We start from the raw sequence: 17,182 nt of genomic DNA, 5'->3' as shown, positions 1-17,182 counted from the left end.
GCTTTTCATATAGAAAATAAGAAATTCATTCGCCGCAAAGAAAATGGAAATCTTTCAACTTTGGTTACATCTATCACGGTTTCCAAATTTTTAGTGGAACGACTTCAATTACTTTTCTCTAAGATTTTGTTTACAAAGATATTTTATCTATGATTATTTCTTTCGGTTGAAAAAAATATATATTTTGATTTTACTTTAAAGAATGGAAGTAGTTGAGAAGGATCCTGTATTCGTAAATACAAAAAATGTTTATATTATCCAAAATAGCTAGAGAGGTTGCTTCAATGTGAAGAAACCTAAAATTTTCTAAACAGTAATTTCTAAGCAGTGTATTACCTGAATAAGACTATTAATGGTTTTACGTTATCTCTTTACCTTTCCTAGTGATGAAAAAAAAAAAAAAAAAAAATACCGATACACCAGTGATCTCGGGCTAAATTGCCAGCACGATGTATGCTTAAAAATATTGTTCTTCCTCCTATACTGTAACCCTAACGTAAGTAAGGGGCTGTCCACAAATGATGTCCCCCCCCCCTTCCCGTAATATCTAACCTCCCCCCGTCTTTGTTGCAAAGTGTCGCACTTTAAATTACCCCCTCCCCTTGTTACGCTTTAACATATTGCAATACAAATGTGTAACGTCATACTTCTTGTTAACCCCTCCCTACCCCTAGTTGCAAATTATCGGTATCATGGCCCCTCCCTCCTTTTTATGACCCTTTAGGTATACTTTTTTATTATACTTTTTTATTGCGCAGAGATACTTTCACATAAAATTAACAATTTATTTTTTGTTGTGAACTTAACACTATTTGATGTCACTATTTTTTTTTAATAAAAATAAAATATGTAATCTGTGTATTTGACGTCACTACAGCCAGGGCCGGATTTAGACTTAACGGGACTCGAAGCCATTTCAGGTATGAGGCACCCTTGTGTAGTTTGAACAACGTTTCTCTCGGTGGTGTAAGAGTCAATTTTTTATTCTTTTCCCCTTTACTATGTTTGTCGCTTTCATCTGCTACATACAGCCAGGCCTGTGCCAAGCCTGGTCGGCGCCGTCGTGCAAACGTCTTTTGAGCGCCTTAGGGCAGTGGCGTTCGAGGAAAATCTAGTTAACACCTGAAGTGAGGTTTTGTAAACAAATATAGTGTGGAAAAATACGTTTGAAATTTAATTTATTAAGAACAATGTGTAGCTCATCTGATATGTTAATGCGTTTTGGAAAAAGAAAATATTCTAATATTAAAATTAACGCCGCTAAATATCGCTTTAATCTCTAATTAATGAATAATTGTTTAAACTTTTATGCCTGTCAAAGAATTACAACAGAGTACTAATTATATTTCTAAATTAAAAAATATAAATACAGAGGAGCACTTTGAAAACTGAAATTAAAATGTTTTCCAGCAAAATAAGTAATTCTAAAGCTCTTTTTTAAATTTACTACACAAATAGTTGAAGAAGAGGGGGAGAGAATCGAGTAATCATGGTCAAGTCGTCATTTTACAAAACTATAAAAAGAAAACGGAAGTTGTTGTCCACACTATGTAAATATTAGGCACAAGTAAATATCATGCAAATGTGCTTACCATTTTTGTGTATGTTATAACATGAAGCTGTCGAATTTGAACAATAGTTAAAAATCACAAAAATACGTGTCGTATTGCACAAATTATAATGCAACATATTCACAACAAGCAGAGGCGTAGCCAAGGGAAGGCGTTCAGGGAGTCGAGACCTTCTCCGAAATGAGTGAAACTTCAAAAATGGAAAATATCAATATTTTACACGTAGTTTTCCTTGGATAGTACAAAAAAAAAAAAAAAAAAAAAAAAAAAAACTCGAATTTGAGTGCAGAGAATTCTATATATTTCCTCTACATCTTATATAGTGCAAGGATCAATCGAATTTGAAAACACGAAACATTTTTTCCTCCCTTTATTTTCATTTAAAAAAAATGAGGATTTCACAAAAAACGGCGTTAACGACTAATGACAATTATTCCTCCTTGTAAGGAAGCGATTTCCAAGCCAAAGCATAGTCTGAGAACGTCTGAAAAACGTTTAAAAATTCAGAAACATGAGCTTCTTAAAGGATTTTTGTCAAAATCGGATTTGAGGACATCTGGTATTGGATATAGGCTTTTCTCTTTTTTTTTAAAAAAATTTATATAAAAATCGGAACCCCTCCGAAATGAAATCCTTGCTACATCATTGACCACAAGAGCCTAATTGTGGAATAGCGAAGTTCTTGCTCCTCGTATGCTCGACCTTGTGTACTATAGACATACCGAAATAGGCTCCACATTACGAAGAAAAATGCTAACGTATGCATTAAGCATCACGTGCTGTCAGTGTAAAAGATTGCGCTTTTGAAAAAAAAAAAAAACGTTCACACACAACACTTGTCGTTTTAGATAAAGGCAGCAAGGCGGATTGCTTGTTTCAATGAGCAGCATAATTTCCAGGAGTGCCCCCCTAAAAGCAAGGACGCACCCCCCAAAATATTGCAAAAACCCTCTCAAAACCAAAAGCCCCCCCAAAATGAGAAAAAATACCCGTCAAAACAGCCCTCCCCCCTAAAAATGTCAATGGCATAGTCTGCACTATGAGACCCCCTTCCCCCAGGTGAGCACTTATATCAGATATCATGAAAGGTTCAATTTTGTTTTTTTGGTGGAGCATTTTTTATAAGTCTCGGCGCCTTTTTGACTCTGGAGCCGTCGTGCGCCGCACGACCTTGCACATAGGGACGGCGCAGCCCTGCATGCAGCAATACTTTTACTCTTTTTTTTTTATTTTTTTCCCTGGTGTTCTTTTTGGATTAGCCTTAAGAGAGGGAATGGTATCAAGATAGAATATCCACAATCGTAGGAAGTCCGGGAGTTTCTCCCCTGGAGAAAAGTTAAAAAAATAGATGTAAAATTCTGCAATTTGATGCCTTACACGATGCAGTTGGAACTACAAAAATATCAAGACAGAAATAGGCAAACAATTTTTTAAAGTTATATAATCTTTCGCAATTTAAGATAATGCAGAGTAAACATTGTTGTTGATTTGACAAATCATTGACAGCAAAATTGACAGAGAAAGAGCGCAGGAAGAGAAAAGACGATGCATTGCTACTTGCTCACGTTGGCTTTAGGTGCAATTAGTTTTTAATCACCCTTCCAACCCACCGACAAATATCGCAATGAATTAAATATAAAATGATCAATTGTAAAAAATGCTTTAAAAGAAATGGTGTACAGATTTAGAAAATAGGTAACAAGACAGTAACATACTGCCCATTTGAACAATTCATAATTTATACACTTGATAAGAAATAAAATTGGAGCCCAATTTTGCTTTGGATTTTCAAAGACTTACCCATCTAATTATTTTCAGGGACTATAGAACAATTAAAATTATTAAACACACAGTTCATTTGTTTTTTCCAGTCTCCGATATTTTAGTATACTTGATTGTAAATTTTTACATTCATGTTCTAATTTTGTAACAAAATGCTATTTTAAATTTAAAAGGAAATTAAACTGTATTTTTCTCATGACAACAACTTCTCTTCAGTTACAAGTGGGACAGAAAACTAAAAGAAATAGAAGGTAGTGTATTTTTTTCTGTGCTAGACCGATTGACAATAGGTAGAAGAAGTAAGATGAAAGCAAGCAACACCAAAAGAATTTTCAAAAATGCTGCATTCGGAATTATATAAATAGCAAGATATGAAACATGTGAGAGAGAAAAACTAGTAATATGTTTCAGAAACGCAAGAACCAATGGTTTTTACGTTTTTAGTGCAGGATAAAGCAAGGAGCTAATTTGACATATATTGGCATTTATTCTCCCTACCCATTCCCATTTGTGGTTTATAGCCATACTTCTCCAAATTTTCAAGGTTTTCAAGCATTAGAAAACGAAATTTATTTTTTCAAGTACTTTTCTTTCTTTCTTCCTTTTTTTTTTTTTTTTTTTTTTTTGAACGAATCATACTAATCAACGGAGTTGGGGGCTAGCAAAGCGAGGGCCCTAAGCTATAGCTTGCTTAGCTTTTACGAAAATCCAGGCCTGACTACAGTCATTGTGATTGGCTAAAAATCCAATCCGGGCAATTTTTTCTGAAAAATTCTTAAACTCAGAATTTTCGAACATAAGCATGACATTTATGTGAACCGGAAAAAGGTAAAAAAAGTTCCCATTAATGTTTTTGGTAATAAAGTCGCCTACAAATAACAGTTCAACATATCAACTGGCACTTTGCGGCTCCAAATTAGATTCGTTAGTTCCGTAAATTGATGTTATAGCATTTCTACTTACATTTTTAAGTCTTCTCATTTAATGGAACTTATGTCTCCAATCAGAAAAATGGCAGAAAACCCCGCAATTGCTTAACATTTTTGAGAAATTCTCCCATACGATATGATTTTGAAAACTGACTTAGTGTCAATATTGGATAGAGAAATTCTAAACTTCTTGGTGAACTTTTAACTGAACTGAAAAATGCTCGCCAAAGGAGATACTTTGACGGCTGTTAAAATGGAAGAATAAACACTTCAAAGTAGAAATAAAAATACTTTGGTAGCAATTTAAAAATCATCATTTCAAAATGAAAGAATTATTGCTTTCTAAATCGAAATTACTTCTGAACGGTGAGTAAATTTTAAGAATAAACTAAATTACTGGAATGGGGCAACAATCTGAAAGTCACGTAACGGTGTATGAAAAAGTTAATCGGAAAATGCAGTTTCAGGAGAAATGGTAGTCAAAGCAAAGTAATTTGGAAAGATTGGATTTTTAAGTAAATATTATTTAAAATGCAAATACATCTATTCCCATTTGATTTTTTAAGAATTAAACGTAAAAGGAGTAAAATTAATGTTGTTTAAAAATCTTTTGAAATATTTTGAGAAGACTGAAGTTCGAGTGTAATGAAGTTCTTTTTGCAGATGTATTTTTCGATGGGTAAAGCTATTGTATCAAAGAAAGTGAAATTATATCATTATTTTTGGCACTGTGTATATTAAACGCGGGAAAATAAATAAATAAGTAAAAAAAAGGATACAAATTTGGATTACTGTATTGAATAGCTCCTTGGAAATATTTAATTCAATTATGCATTACTATTGTAGGTAAAACAGACAGCAAGAATTTATCCACAAGAGATTTGTAATATAAATACTGATAATAAAATATAGGGTGTCCGAAAAGTCCTTGACACATTTAAAAAATTCATAGAAAACCAACAAATTGTCGTATGAATTTGCGGTTTACACCATAACACTTCACAGGTTCAAGAGTTTTTATGACATCTAAAAAAAATGAATGAAAAGAAAAAAAGGCATTTCGCAGCCAGGGTGTCAGTATATGCTGTGTTTGTAATTCTTCGTTTAGTAATTTTCATACCTTTATACGTTTTCCCATGTCAACAAAAACGATGTAAAAGAACTTTTTTTCTTCCAGGATTTTGCAAAATTTTTTCCTGGTCTTTATGATAAAGAAAATAGTCTTTCACTATTATGAAGCTCTTAAATGCACTATTGAAAGAAGAGACAAGTTGTGTTTCCTCTTCTTGTTCATCTTCAGTCCATAAGGTCAGCTACGGATGGAGCAGAAGCGTTTCTGTTTCCATGGATTAACTTTCAACAGAGTGGATTATGTTTAAAAATGCACAGAGGGAAACACTTTTCTTAATTTTTAAAACAGTTTTTCCCTTTTTTTAACCGTCGAGGGAAAACGTAAAATGCGGGAAATTCATAAATAACAAACTTTCCATCCAGGTTAAATTAATATTATTAGTGTACGGAAAAACTGGGGCCTGATGATAAAAAAACGTAAAATGTGGGGAAAACGTAGATTCGAGGGACGTAAAATCTGGGTTCCGCAGTGAATACGATCAGCAAAGATGAAGATAAATATTACCATGAAACAATTTTAACAATTTTCCAAAGCATTTTTTGAGAATATTCAAAGTTATTGTATTTTTTCCGCTTTTTTGTCGTTTTGAACCACTGTGTGCCGTAACACTAAAACACATGGCGGGGGTTTCTTACCTACGGAAGCAGCTACACAGGTACGTATTCATCAAGTTGACATACTAGATGTTACTGAAAACAATTTATTTCATTACAATGTAACAAAGAAATGAGAAAGAATCCTATCTTCATACAGAACTCATTTTAGTTCTAAATAGGAAGTGCAAAAATACTGATAGGTTAATTTCAAGAACTATCCAGAGAAAATGACTGATTTTGAGTGATATAATTTAAAATAGAAAGCCACTATGTTCAAGGTAAGGTTTTCCATTTCACTTTTCTTAAAGTAAATCAATTTTTTACTTTAAAAAATATTAAATATTTCATCTTTAATAATAAATGTTTTGCTATGAGACATGGTATTATATGAGATGCGATTTAAGAAATCAACATAAAATATTACAAATTCAAAGTCTTAAAGAAATGCGCATTAAAAACAATAGATTAGTATTTTTTAAAAAAATGTATTATTACAATAAGAATTTAAAGTACAAACGGCAATCATCTGGACTTCAAAAAAGTTATTATTTTCTTATTAACAGAGTAAAATAGCAAATATTAAAAGCAAAAAGTTAATATACGCAGCAACTTCAAGTAGTTTTCGAAATATAGCTGAAATGCTTTAAAAATTCAGAAACATAAACCATAAACTAAAGAATTTGCAAAAAATGCCATAAAAAATTACCAGAAATGCAAAAACAGTTTCTAAGAGCATGTATTGTGAAAATACATTCGATTCTTATTTAAGATATTTTTTGCTAGATCAGCAGCAATTCATTAAAAATATTCATCTTCTAAACAAACGATAGACGATAAAAAAAAATCACACCTATTTACAAGAATGCTCAACTTTTGAATTTCATCAGTGCGTAATTTCTTCAACGTATACAGTTAAGAGTAATTAGAAAAGTGTTTGACATGTCATTATAGAAAAAATATGTTATTACGATACGTACAAAGGACATAATAGAGAAAGTCATCAGGCATAAAAAATTACGAACAATATATAATATACACGTGGGTTACCTAAAATAATACGCTGAGCATGGCTAAAACATTTGATAACATGCGAAAGTTTAACAGTGCGTGAGATGGTGGTAGAAAACAACATAAATTTTCTCGCTTAATTTGACATGGTAGTATTTTATGGCTGCTTCCAACAAATTTTTGAATTCTACGTTCTTTGACTTCAATCACTTCACTTTCCGTATATAATTTATCCCAAATCACACACAAGTCAGTCATGTTTTTCCCAAATAGTTCACTCACGTAATCACTGATTGAGCTATATAGTACCATTTCTCACAGCAAAACATTTAATGTTATTAATTAAGTTTTCTTCAAATTGTGTAAATTAAAAAATTGATTTACTTCAAGAATAGTGAACTGGAAATCTTTTTTACCTTGAACATAATACTAATATTATAATTCAAATTATGTCACTCAAAATCAGTCATTTTCTCTGGATAGTTGTACTTGGAATTAATCTATCAGTATTTTTGCGAAGTATAGAACTAAAAGGTGTTCTGTATGAAGATATCCTTTATTTTCATTTCTTTGTTACATTGTAATTAAATAAATTGTTTTCCTCAACATCTAGTAAGTCAACTTGATGAATACGTACCTGTGTAGCTGCTTCCGTCGGTAGGAAAGCACCACCGAGTATTTTAGTGTTAGGGCGTTCTATTCCAGGGGGTACTCGGGGAGAGCCGGTGGGAGTGGAAAAGGTACGTTCTGGCTTGAAGCGCTTGATCAGTGATTTGATCCTAACTTTGAAATTAAATTGCCCGCTTAGTATTTAACAAAGTTATATATTATAGATATTCATTTTGTTCAGAATTTTAATCTCTACAAGCAATCTGTCCATATATATGGCCATTGGAAGCGTTATTTTTGAGATATTATTATATTAATTAAAAACAGGTGTTTTTTGTCACTAATTTCGACGTAACGGCTAAAGCTCACTTAGTAGAAGGGGGAAAACTTAGTATGGTCATTCCAGGTCCATACGGCATAGATTAAAGCAATGTCCAGCTTTCCACCCAATTACTACCGTATTCTACTGGTCCACCACCAAATACAGAGCATGCCCTTGCCATCGTAAATATTCGGCTTGGCGTATGACCGGGCGGCCTGTATGATTTTTTGCGCGTCTGGACTTAGTAATGGATTCATTTTTGGGTCACTAATAACAATAAGATTCAAAAATCTATTCTATTTTGCCGAAGCAACTGCTCACAAGTGAAACAACGGCGTTCGTCGTCCCTCGTCTTCAACTCATACGGAACCCAATATCCTACCTTTTGGATCAACTCTTGTTGAATCACTTCCAATGATTTTGCTAGTTCTTCTTGCATTTGGCAGTTGGCACATGTTTTTGTTCAATATAGCTTCCGATTCGGCATCCTCAAACTTTTTTGGCTGTTCATCACGCTCTTTGTCATTGGTATTAAAATCGCCATTTCTAAAACGCCTATACCAAAACTCAAATGTGGAAATCGATGAAGCATGTACCCCATAAGCTTCTTTCAGCATTCGATGGCCTGCAGCTGCACTTTTCTTCACATGGAAGTAGAATAAAAACTTTCCCGCAAATTGTGTTTTGTTGGCACAAAAGTCGACATATTCAGAGCGCACAAAAACTAAGTTGTTCCCACTTCAGCAAAATGTCACAAACCGAAAATGAAAGTCTAACGATGAGGTTATAAAATGAAGTTAGTTGCAGCATTGTCCGTTTCGATTTAATACTAGAATGCCTAGTTCTAAGAGGCCATCGCTTGAAAATCCTTTAAAACTTATTTGTATACCGGATAATATATTATACAATGTATTAGAGTAAAATAAGACAACATGTCTGAAAGCACAAATAAAAGCATTTAAAAAGTGTTTTAAAATATTTTGGTATGTGAACCATTCTTTCTTATGATCTGATTAAGAGCATTATTTTTGATAGCCTCGAAACAATTGTCATCTGAATTTTTTATCTCTTTTTCAATGATTTTAAGTGTACTTTTATACACGCAGCACCTGATTACCACACAGGGCCGACTAGGCCTGGGGGGGGGGGTGTAACATTTTTAGACCCATTTGAGACCCGAATATACTTAACTTGTGCACAGCATTATAATTGTACAAAAAATGCACGTAATTTAAAACAATAAAAATGTAATGACGTTCGTTGGAAAAAAAAAATCTTGAAGGAAAATTTTTATCCACTCTGCCAGTATAGCGAATATACAATTGTGAGGGGCCCCGAAGGGGGATTCATAAATGTACGTGATAAGTGATTTACAAAGCTCTGTGATAGAGAAAGAGGTCCCTAAAAATGCATTCCGTCGAACCCTAAAACTTGTAAATCAACTGCTGTATTCCGCCATTGAGTCTTCAAGGGGCCTCCAAACTGTTGTAGGCCTAGGGCTTCACTTTTAGATAGTCGGGCCTTGATACACGTCTTAGTTTACTCACAGCTTAGTACAAAGTTTTCGACTGTTGTTTAACATATGATGCAATAAGTTGTTCCATAATTGTTGTGTCGTGATGAGTTTATTCAGAGTTTTGAATTGAGAGGGAAGATGACCCATTCCGGCCCGAAGCCTTCCACTCCGACTCCTTTACCCCCAAATCTGTCCGACTCTAACTCCACGACTTCGAATCTCTTTCGTCTGAGTTCATGCAGTTTTACAAATTACCAATTTCATGAAGCAAATGTTCAAAACCTTTTTCGTACAAGCTTGAGTAACTCCGTCAATTTTATGGCTAGATTATTTAAAAAAAAAAAAAAAGAAATGTTCGAAAGAAAACATGATAATTCTGTCAATCTTCACATACGTTTTTATGCCAAAATAAAAACTGCACTTTTTAAAGAAGATTTTGTGGCTTAAATATTTTGATTTGATGTGTTTATGCTGCCGTGAAGTAAAAAATACATTCGCAAAAGATGCTTTCCACTAGAGTATAGTGAAACTGTGGTTAGTTGAGCTGTGACCTTGATTATGTTTACCTGTTTTAGGGGAGTTTAGTGAAAAATAGACGTGTTATTGGCTCAGAGTTTAGTTGGAATATTTTTGAAAAACTACTAAGAAAGTTTCTCAACTAAACTTAGCACCAACACCACCCCTCCCTATTTTCCGAAACAGAGGTAAAGAATGCCACAGTCGGAGCTCAACTTCTCAGAGCCTGACAGTACATATTTTAAAAACTATTGTTATTATTTTCAGGTACATGTCAGTTGAACGTCCAAAGGATTTCTACGCCAACGAGAGCATGGAAGAAGAAGCCATGGATCCCTTGCCAATGCACGTGAGGGAGGATTACATCCGCGAGCTGAGAGAGTACCAGGATGTGGTGGATCAGTTCCGTTTGTCCACAACTCAGGCAGCAGCTACCTTAGCACAGTCATCTGCGAAGAGAAGTAAGCGTTCAAGTCCAACATTCAGATTAAGCCCACGCATGGTCGTTTTAATCCGGAGGTGGCTGCTAAAATTTGTCGTGTTCAAGGGTGCTTACAGAATCATATGCAGGCACTCGCAGATTTCAACAAAAGATTAATATTTTTCGTGACTTTTTTTCTGAACTTCAAATAAATATATATATACTATGTCCTTTTTTATCTACAACAGAATTCCAGTTATCAGAATCAATTGGGACCGGACCCATTAGAATAATCAAAAGATCGGACAATTGGATTTTTTCCAGAAAAGGGTCTATTTTAATTAATTTCTGTATTTATGTTGAAAATGAGAGAAAAAACATTTTTTAAGAACAGAGCTTATAATTAATTATGTGAAAAGGCAACACTTTTACATGTTAAGCGGACTTAAAAAGTGCTGTACATTACTACAGTGTGTATGCACGGTACTATAAATGAGTCATTGCTTGCCGAATATCGGTCGGTGAAAGTGGAAACTGTTCGACCATCGCGGTGACAGAATCATTGTTTTGTGAACCGCAGTACGTTTCCGCGATTATTATTGTTATTTTTTTCCCTTCTGGAATCCTGAAAATTCTTCGGATAATCAGCGATTCAGATAGTTGGAGATTGGATAATCGGAGTTTCACTGCAATTCAATTTCGTTTGTTAAAAGCTACGCGGTCAAAGTTCACCCTCTTGTTCTCCTCTGCCGGCATTCCTGAGCACCAACCTGAGATTACCTCTTTGGATACTGGAGTAGGGTTCGTTTGGCGTCTGTTCTAGGTTAAAAATTCGACTGTTGGTAGTTGGAGCTGTCATCTACCGTGTATTATTTTAGAAGGACAAACCCCTGTGTGAGTCAAGGCACCCATCTCTCACGCAACGGTGGGAGTATAGAGAGAAGAGTCCACATTCTTTTACAAGCACTCGTCTTGCTATAAGTTGGGGCAAACCTTTGAGCAGGAATTAAAATGGAGGAAGCAAGTCCAATCATTGGCTTAGCAAAAGCTGACCCAAATTCCCCAAGTCACGTGACTCAACAACGACGAATGGTTGGCACGTTTTGTGTGAAACAAGCGAAAGAAATCTTATTTCTTCCAATGCTTTGCTTTAAAATCTATCATGTGACTAGTGATCTTGGTTTCATGAATGAAAGTCTTCGCTCCCTCCATTTTATTTCTTCTCAATTTGGCAAACCGAACCCGTTAGCATGACAGTGACTTGTGAAATCTACGCGAATCCCAAGCATAGCATTACGACGCTGTCCGGTAAGGTTTGCCCTAACTATAGTAGTCTAAGTCCTGTTTATACTCAATTCATAAATGTTGACTGGCCATGAGCTTAACATCAATGAAACCTAGCTTTTTTCAAATTATCAGAAAAAAAAAAAACCCATCAAGAACTTAAAAAGAAGTGAGGAATACAACAACAATAACAGGAAAATTCAAATTAGTCAATCGAATAAAATTTCTTTCTTTGAATGTTTAACGTTCTGATAAACGATTTAAAAGATAATCATTCATTTTTTATTAGGGAAATGTTATGAGTGGGCTCTTGACTACATTTTGTCGCGTTTCCTGCCGACACTTTTTTGTAAGTCATTGAAGGTGTTGAAACTTTTAGTTGTATTTATGGCGTGAGGGTATAAAACAACGAAATAATTACTTTAATGAAATAGTCATGTTGTTCTCGTGCAGGTTTCGTCATTCAAAGCTGTAAAAAAGCCAGTGTTTTTTACATCGTGTTTCACAAAACATGTATTTTTAATTGTATCTTGCATGCTCGATGTAACTTTCATTAACTAAATTGCTTAATTTGTGGGAAACTCATTTTGTTATTCTCTTTTTTCGCACTTTTTTCTTTTCAAGTTTGGTTAGAAATGTCATTGAGACCGTTGCTGAATATTTTAGAAAATGCATTTGATGTACTGGTGATTCAAAAAGAATAGTAGGGCTTCAAAGGTGTATATTTCTAAGGGTGAAAATGGTACAACAACTATTCTTTTTACATTCTTTAATCACTATGAAAGTATTCAATGGGCCCTTCTCCTAAAAGCTGAACATTATCCCACTTGTACTCAAACTTCAGACAAACACGTTGTAGCGTGTATGCTGCCACAAAAGCAATTGCTTCAGTTTGTCAAAATTAGCTGGTGGAGGGGGGGAGGGTTTATAAATACAATATCCTTTACGTATCCTCAGAGGAAAAAAATCACACGGTACGAGGTCTGGGAGGGGGAGGGTGATTCATAAAGTACTAAAATGACGCCTCCCTTGATCACTATTTTGAATAACTAAATGATAAATACCGAGTCGGATGCATTCGATAAATACGCAGAGATATCTGTCAGTGGTCAAGTGAAACTTTACCACCCGCTCTTTTATTCAAGCTGCATTAAAGAGTTGCAGGTCCAATATTCCCAGATCACTGCTGCTCTGAGAAGCACAGGCGAACAAGGGGGGGGGGGGAGGCACGGAGGGCAACTGCCTCCTCAGTTTCAAAAGCAAAGAGGCCTTGCCCCCTCACTTTTCCGAGTTAATAATGAATGAAAGTTAATTGAAAAATGATTTTTTTGTAGGGTAAATTAATTAATTTCACGAAAGTAAAAACTAAAAATTCTAAATAAATGGATTTTTCGCACCTTTCTTCAAAAGAATGGTATACTTTGAATTGGAAGGGGAAAGTCTGCGGTGGTCATCCAGTCAGGTTTTTGAGACCATATTTCACATTTTACTTCTACGGACACGTCCCCCGGGGAATCACAAACAGTTTTCTTCAAATATCTCAAAAACTAATTTTTGTAGATGCTACCGTTTCTAGTCCGACCGCGAGCAAATGACCTTTGTCAATCATTTGAGAAAGCTAGTATATTCCTTGAAATAGGTAGAGAAGAAAGAAAGGACGTGTGCCATATATTAGAGTTTGCATTCGTTATTGCAACCCTACTCTCGCCAGTTTTTAATTCAAATTAATTATTGGAGGCGTTGTTGTCTCTGACCAATGACTGCTGAAAGAAAACCAAGGCCCACCCATTTACTTTGAATATAACCTGTTCAATGAGACATCACCTTTAAAGTGACCCAGAACGCATCACGAGTCACTTTCATTAAATGCATTTAACTAGCAATCCATAATAGCTCAAAAAAAAAAAAAAAAAAAAAAAAAACTTTAAAAAATAAGACAAAAAAGGAAATAAATGTGACTTGAGGCAGCTCTTTTAAGCTCAATACGTTTGTTTCTGAATAAATTATTGTAAATTTTTCAGATTGACTTGAAAGTTATGTTTCAAACCTCATGAGATTATGCGCTTTGTTTTGATGAAATTCTGTTTCTCCTCGCAGATTCTCGGCAAAAGAGGTTTCTGCCTCGCAATGCCATTGTGGACGTGAAGACCGGAAAGACTCCCTGGACGTGTCCCTGGTACATTCACTGGGTGGACATGGGCTCCGACACCTTCCCTCGCTTCATGCGGTCCGTGACTTGCAGCACAGCCACATGTTGGTTCGGCCGGCTTACATGCAGGCCCAAGGCATTCGTCGTCGTCATCTTGCGCAGGAAAAGGACCAGGTGCTGGGCAGACGATGAACAGATAGAGCAACTCTTCCCCATGAGGGAGGTTCGGGGTGAGAGCAAGTTGCCACCGGAGTTGAAAGAAGAATGGGTTTTCGAGGAGAGAGCTGCCAATTTTTGCTGCGAGTGCATTCTGGAGGCACCAGAAGAGTGATGACGACGCCCTGTGGAAGTAAGTGTGTCTTTAGTAGTGTTCTCTTCTTCGACACTCGTGTGATAAATTACAATAGCATCACACTACATTACACATCAGGTCCTCCCGTACCTACCACTACACGTGGTTTAACGGGCTGGAAGGCGTCCTGAAGACAGCTTTGTTTTTTTTTTATTCAGACCACAACCCTGATCCAGCACTACCACAGGTATTGATCTGGAATAAGAAATGGAAGAACTTTGTGACCACGACACATTTAAAGTGTCCAAGTCATCGTTAGAGAATTCAGAGGCCCTCCAGTAACGAGACCAACTCTTCACCGATCAGGCCACCATAGGCACAATTACAACAGAAGGGAGGAGGGGGGTCGCCCGATAAACGAATGAACAAAACTAGTTAATACCATAAACAAATGGAGGGGGGAGGGGGTTAAAAATGGGTGCGTTTATTAATGTACTTAAAAGGAAAGTACGTAGCAAAACTGGCGCAGAGGATGAGTGCTATTCTGAACAGGCATGCTTATTCAACGAATCTTTCAAATTCCGGAATGGAAACTAAGTAATGCGTGCGTGAAATACCAACGCACACGTTAGTCGCTCGCTACGCATTACTTGCAAATATCGAAGATGGCTTTAGAAGTAATACTTCATAAACTTGTAATATACAGTGTAACAGATATAGAAGATAAGACATCTATATTTTTAAAAAATGCATGTTTTTCTTTGTAACCAAATCTTGAAGTTGCAAAAATTAATAGCTACTGGGGATTCGAAATTTAAACTGCATTATAATTTAAAAGTACCTTAGCGTAAAGACAGGAACATTTTAACTGCTTAACGTGCTAGTTTTTTTTGAATCCAGAATATCATTTCCACACGAGGAGATAGCATTAAATCAGGTGTTGGTACTTATTGCCTAGGCAATAAGTTTCTTATATAGGTACTGGAATCATACAGAGCCCAGTTCCGTCAACAACTGTATGGAGCTGTTCAATTAAATTTCCGTAGATTGAATATTCTTCGAATTGATCTCAAATATTCTGGAATTTCGAATTGATTTGAGACTCTCCAGGCCCGTCATTTAGGGGGTTGGGAGGGGGCTATCTCCCCTTTCCCCGCCTCTCAGAGATCAATAGTGTACATATGTATAGGCTTGGTTTTTGTTATTTTTCCTCGTTTTTCGTGTTATAATGCCGGGTTGAATTTCAGCGATAGAGAAGCAATGTAAACTCATCATCAGTTTCCTTAGCTATCAGAATCATTCGTGCTTCGCATGACGTGTCGTATTGGAAAATGCTGCTGGAAAATGCCATTATGCAGACGTGAAATATGCTTAGAGTTTAAAATGGTCAACGAAGATAACCGTATACCCTGCCTACTTTGATCCATGGTACGATCCCCAGCGATGATATTCTTCAAAGAATGCTACTACGACACTTAAAGGTCTCTCTAGACCTAGAAGAAAGAGAGCAATTGTTCCAACCAAAATCATCCCTCCTTCCTCCTACAGTCTCCAAGAAACTAAAGTATCGTTCTTCGACTGCTTACCATTGATTAGCAGGAACAGGTGATGTAATCCTTCACATTGAAAATGTGTTTAAGTGTGCTTTTGAGTTTATTCGAACGGATTCTTCGTTCTTAAACAGCGTTTGTATATTCAAGTATATTGGAAACATGTAATAAAATTATTATTAATTAACAAAAGCAATGCAAGCAAAATAGTTTTTCAGCATTCTTGCGGAAGAAATGACTGACATCTTAACAACAGAGCAGTTTTGTTTACACCTATGACCGAAAAGGGTTCAGGAGAACACAAGATATGTGAGCAATAGAAAGGCTGGGGGCAAGAATGCGATGTGCCACATGATGTGAATTTTTCAGTAGGTCAATTTCAACTTATAAAAATTTTTTGTGGAATTTTTCATAGGTATTATACATACATTATATATGCTGAAATACTAAAATCGGATGTGTTTTTCTCAAAATGACATAATCCATTGTCATGCTTATTTCACTTTTACTTATGAGAGACAAAACTTATGATCGAAAAGTCACTCCTTGTGGCTTGCCACATTTCTGCCCCGAGCCCTTCAATTCCTTAAGTGCTTGCCATTAAACTCCATAACAGGGTATGACCAAGCAAAAACGTTAATAAGATATGTAGAAGAAAGCTCCATAGAAGCATAAGTTATCGTTGTCAAAACTATGTCGTTGCTGCTTCTAGAGCAGGAAATTCAGAGGTTTTCAACCTTACATTCAAGAGCTTCATCAAACAGCTATCTATTATGTTCTGAGTGCTTCTCATAGTTAGAACCTAGCTCTGACGAATGCTGCTGAGGTTTAATCAGAAACTGTTTAGATGTAATTGAAAAGATAGGTCTTTTCAATACACCAAAGAGGCGAAATATCCTACAAGATAAAAGTGAAACACTTGAAAGTCACTAAAAGAAACAAAAAACTTCAGAAACTTTGCCCACTAAGACGGGTTTTGTTTGTCAACTGCAGTGTTTATAATGACACAGTAAATTCAGCCCGAAACAGTTGCTTTGGAAATCGAACACTAGAACGAATGAGAAGCCACTTTAAAAGTTATTACTCTTTTATCTTTTGAATACATACAAAAGCAAAAATAAAATTTAAAATCTTTCTTATATTTCTCAGAAAAGTTGTTCTGCTACACAGTCCAATTCAGTAAAAAATGCAGGGCACTGATAAAGATTTGTTGTCAACAATGACTTATTGTTTACTTACTTTTTGTTTAGAGAAAAACATTCAAGACTTTTGGATCCCTTCCTCTGCAACCTGACTCACAGGAACTCTGTTGGGAAACGTTGGTGTATATGTGTAATATGTTTTTGCAAATTGTTAAGTTTAGCATTTACTGTAAAAGGAGTCTTGTGAATAATTTTACATGTGCACGGTAATTGAATGCCTGACTGTGTAGATGCGTAACCTATTATGTAATTATGTTCATGTTATATTTGTGAAAATTGTACACGAGTTATATAGATAATCCA

General features: G+C 35.5%; 1 protein-coding gene across 1 annotated transcript; it reads left to right on the top strand.

The window, feature by feature from the left end:
* Nucleotides 1-6,031: 6,031 nt before the first annotated feature.
* Nucleotides 6,032-17,092, top strand: LOC129220654 (protein trunk-like). Its single transcript, XM_054855083.1, has 4 exons — nucleotides 6,032-6,069; nucleotides 10,249-10,442; nucleotides 13,784-14,184; nucleotides 16,928-17,092. Exons 1-3 carry the CDS (start codon nucleotides 6,032-6,034, stop codon nucleotides 14,164-14,166), a joined length of 615 nt encoding a protein of 204 aa, XP_054711058.1. The 3' UTR covers nucleotides 14,167-14,184; nucleotides 16,928-17,092.
* The last annotated feature ends 90 nt before the right edge of the window (nucleotides 17,093-17,182 follow it).

The sequence above is a fragment of the Uloborus diversus genome, chromosome 4, assembly GCF_026930045.1.
Source record: "Uloborus diversus isolate 005 chromosome 4, Udiv.v.3.1, whole genome shotgun sequence".
Taxonomy (NCBI): Eukaryota; Metazoa; Arthropoda; class Arachnida; order Araneae; family Uloboridae; genus Uloborus; species Uloborus diversus.
Note: the sequence above shows the minus strand (reverse complement) of the source record. Positions and strands in the feature narration are given on the sequence as shown.

Bases quoted from the DNA above. Each gene is read 5' to 3' on its own strand.
- LOC129220654 (XM_054855083.1), top strand. From the start codon at position 6,032: ATGGCGGGGGTTTCTTACCTACGGAAGCAGCTACACAG. The intron at 6,070-10,248 runs GTACGTATTCAT...TATTATTTTCAG, and splicing joins CTACGGAAGCAGCTACACAG to GTACATGTCAGTTGAACGTC. The intron at 10,443-13,783 runs GTAAGCGTTCAA...TTCTCCTCGCAG, and splicing joins ACAGTCATCTGCGAAGAGAA to ATTCTCGGCAAAAGAGGTTT.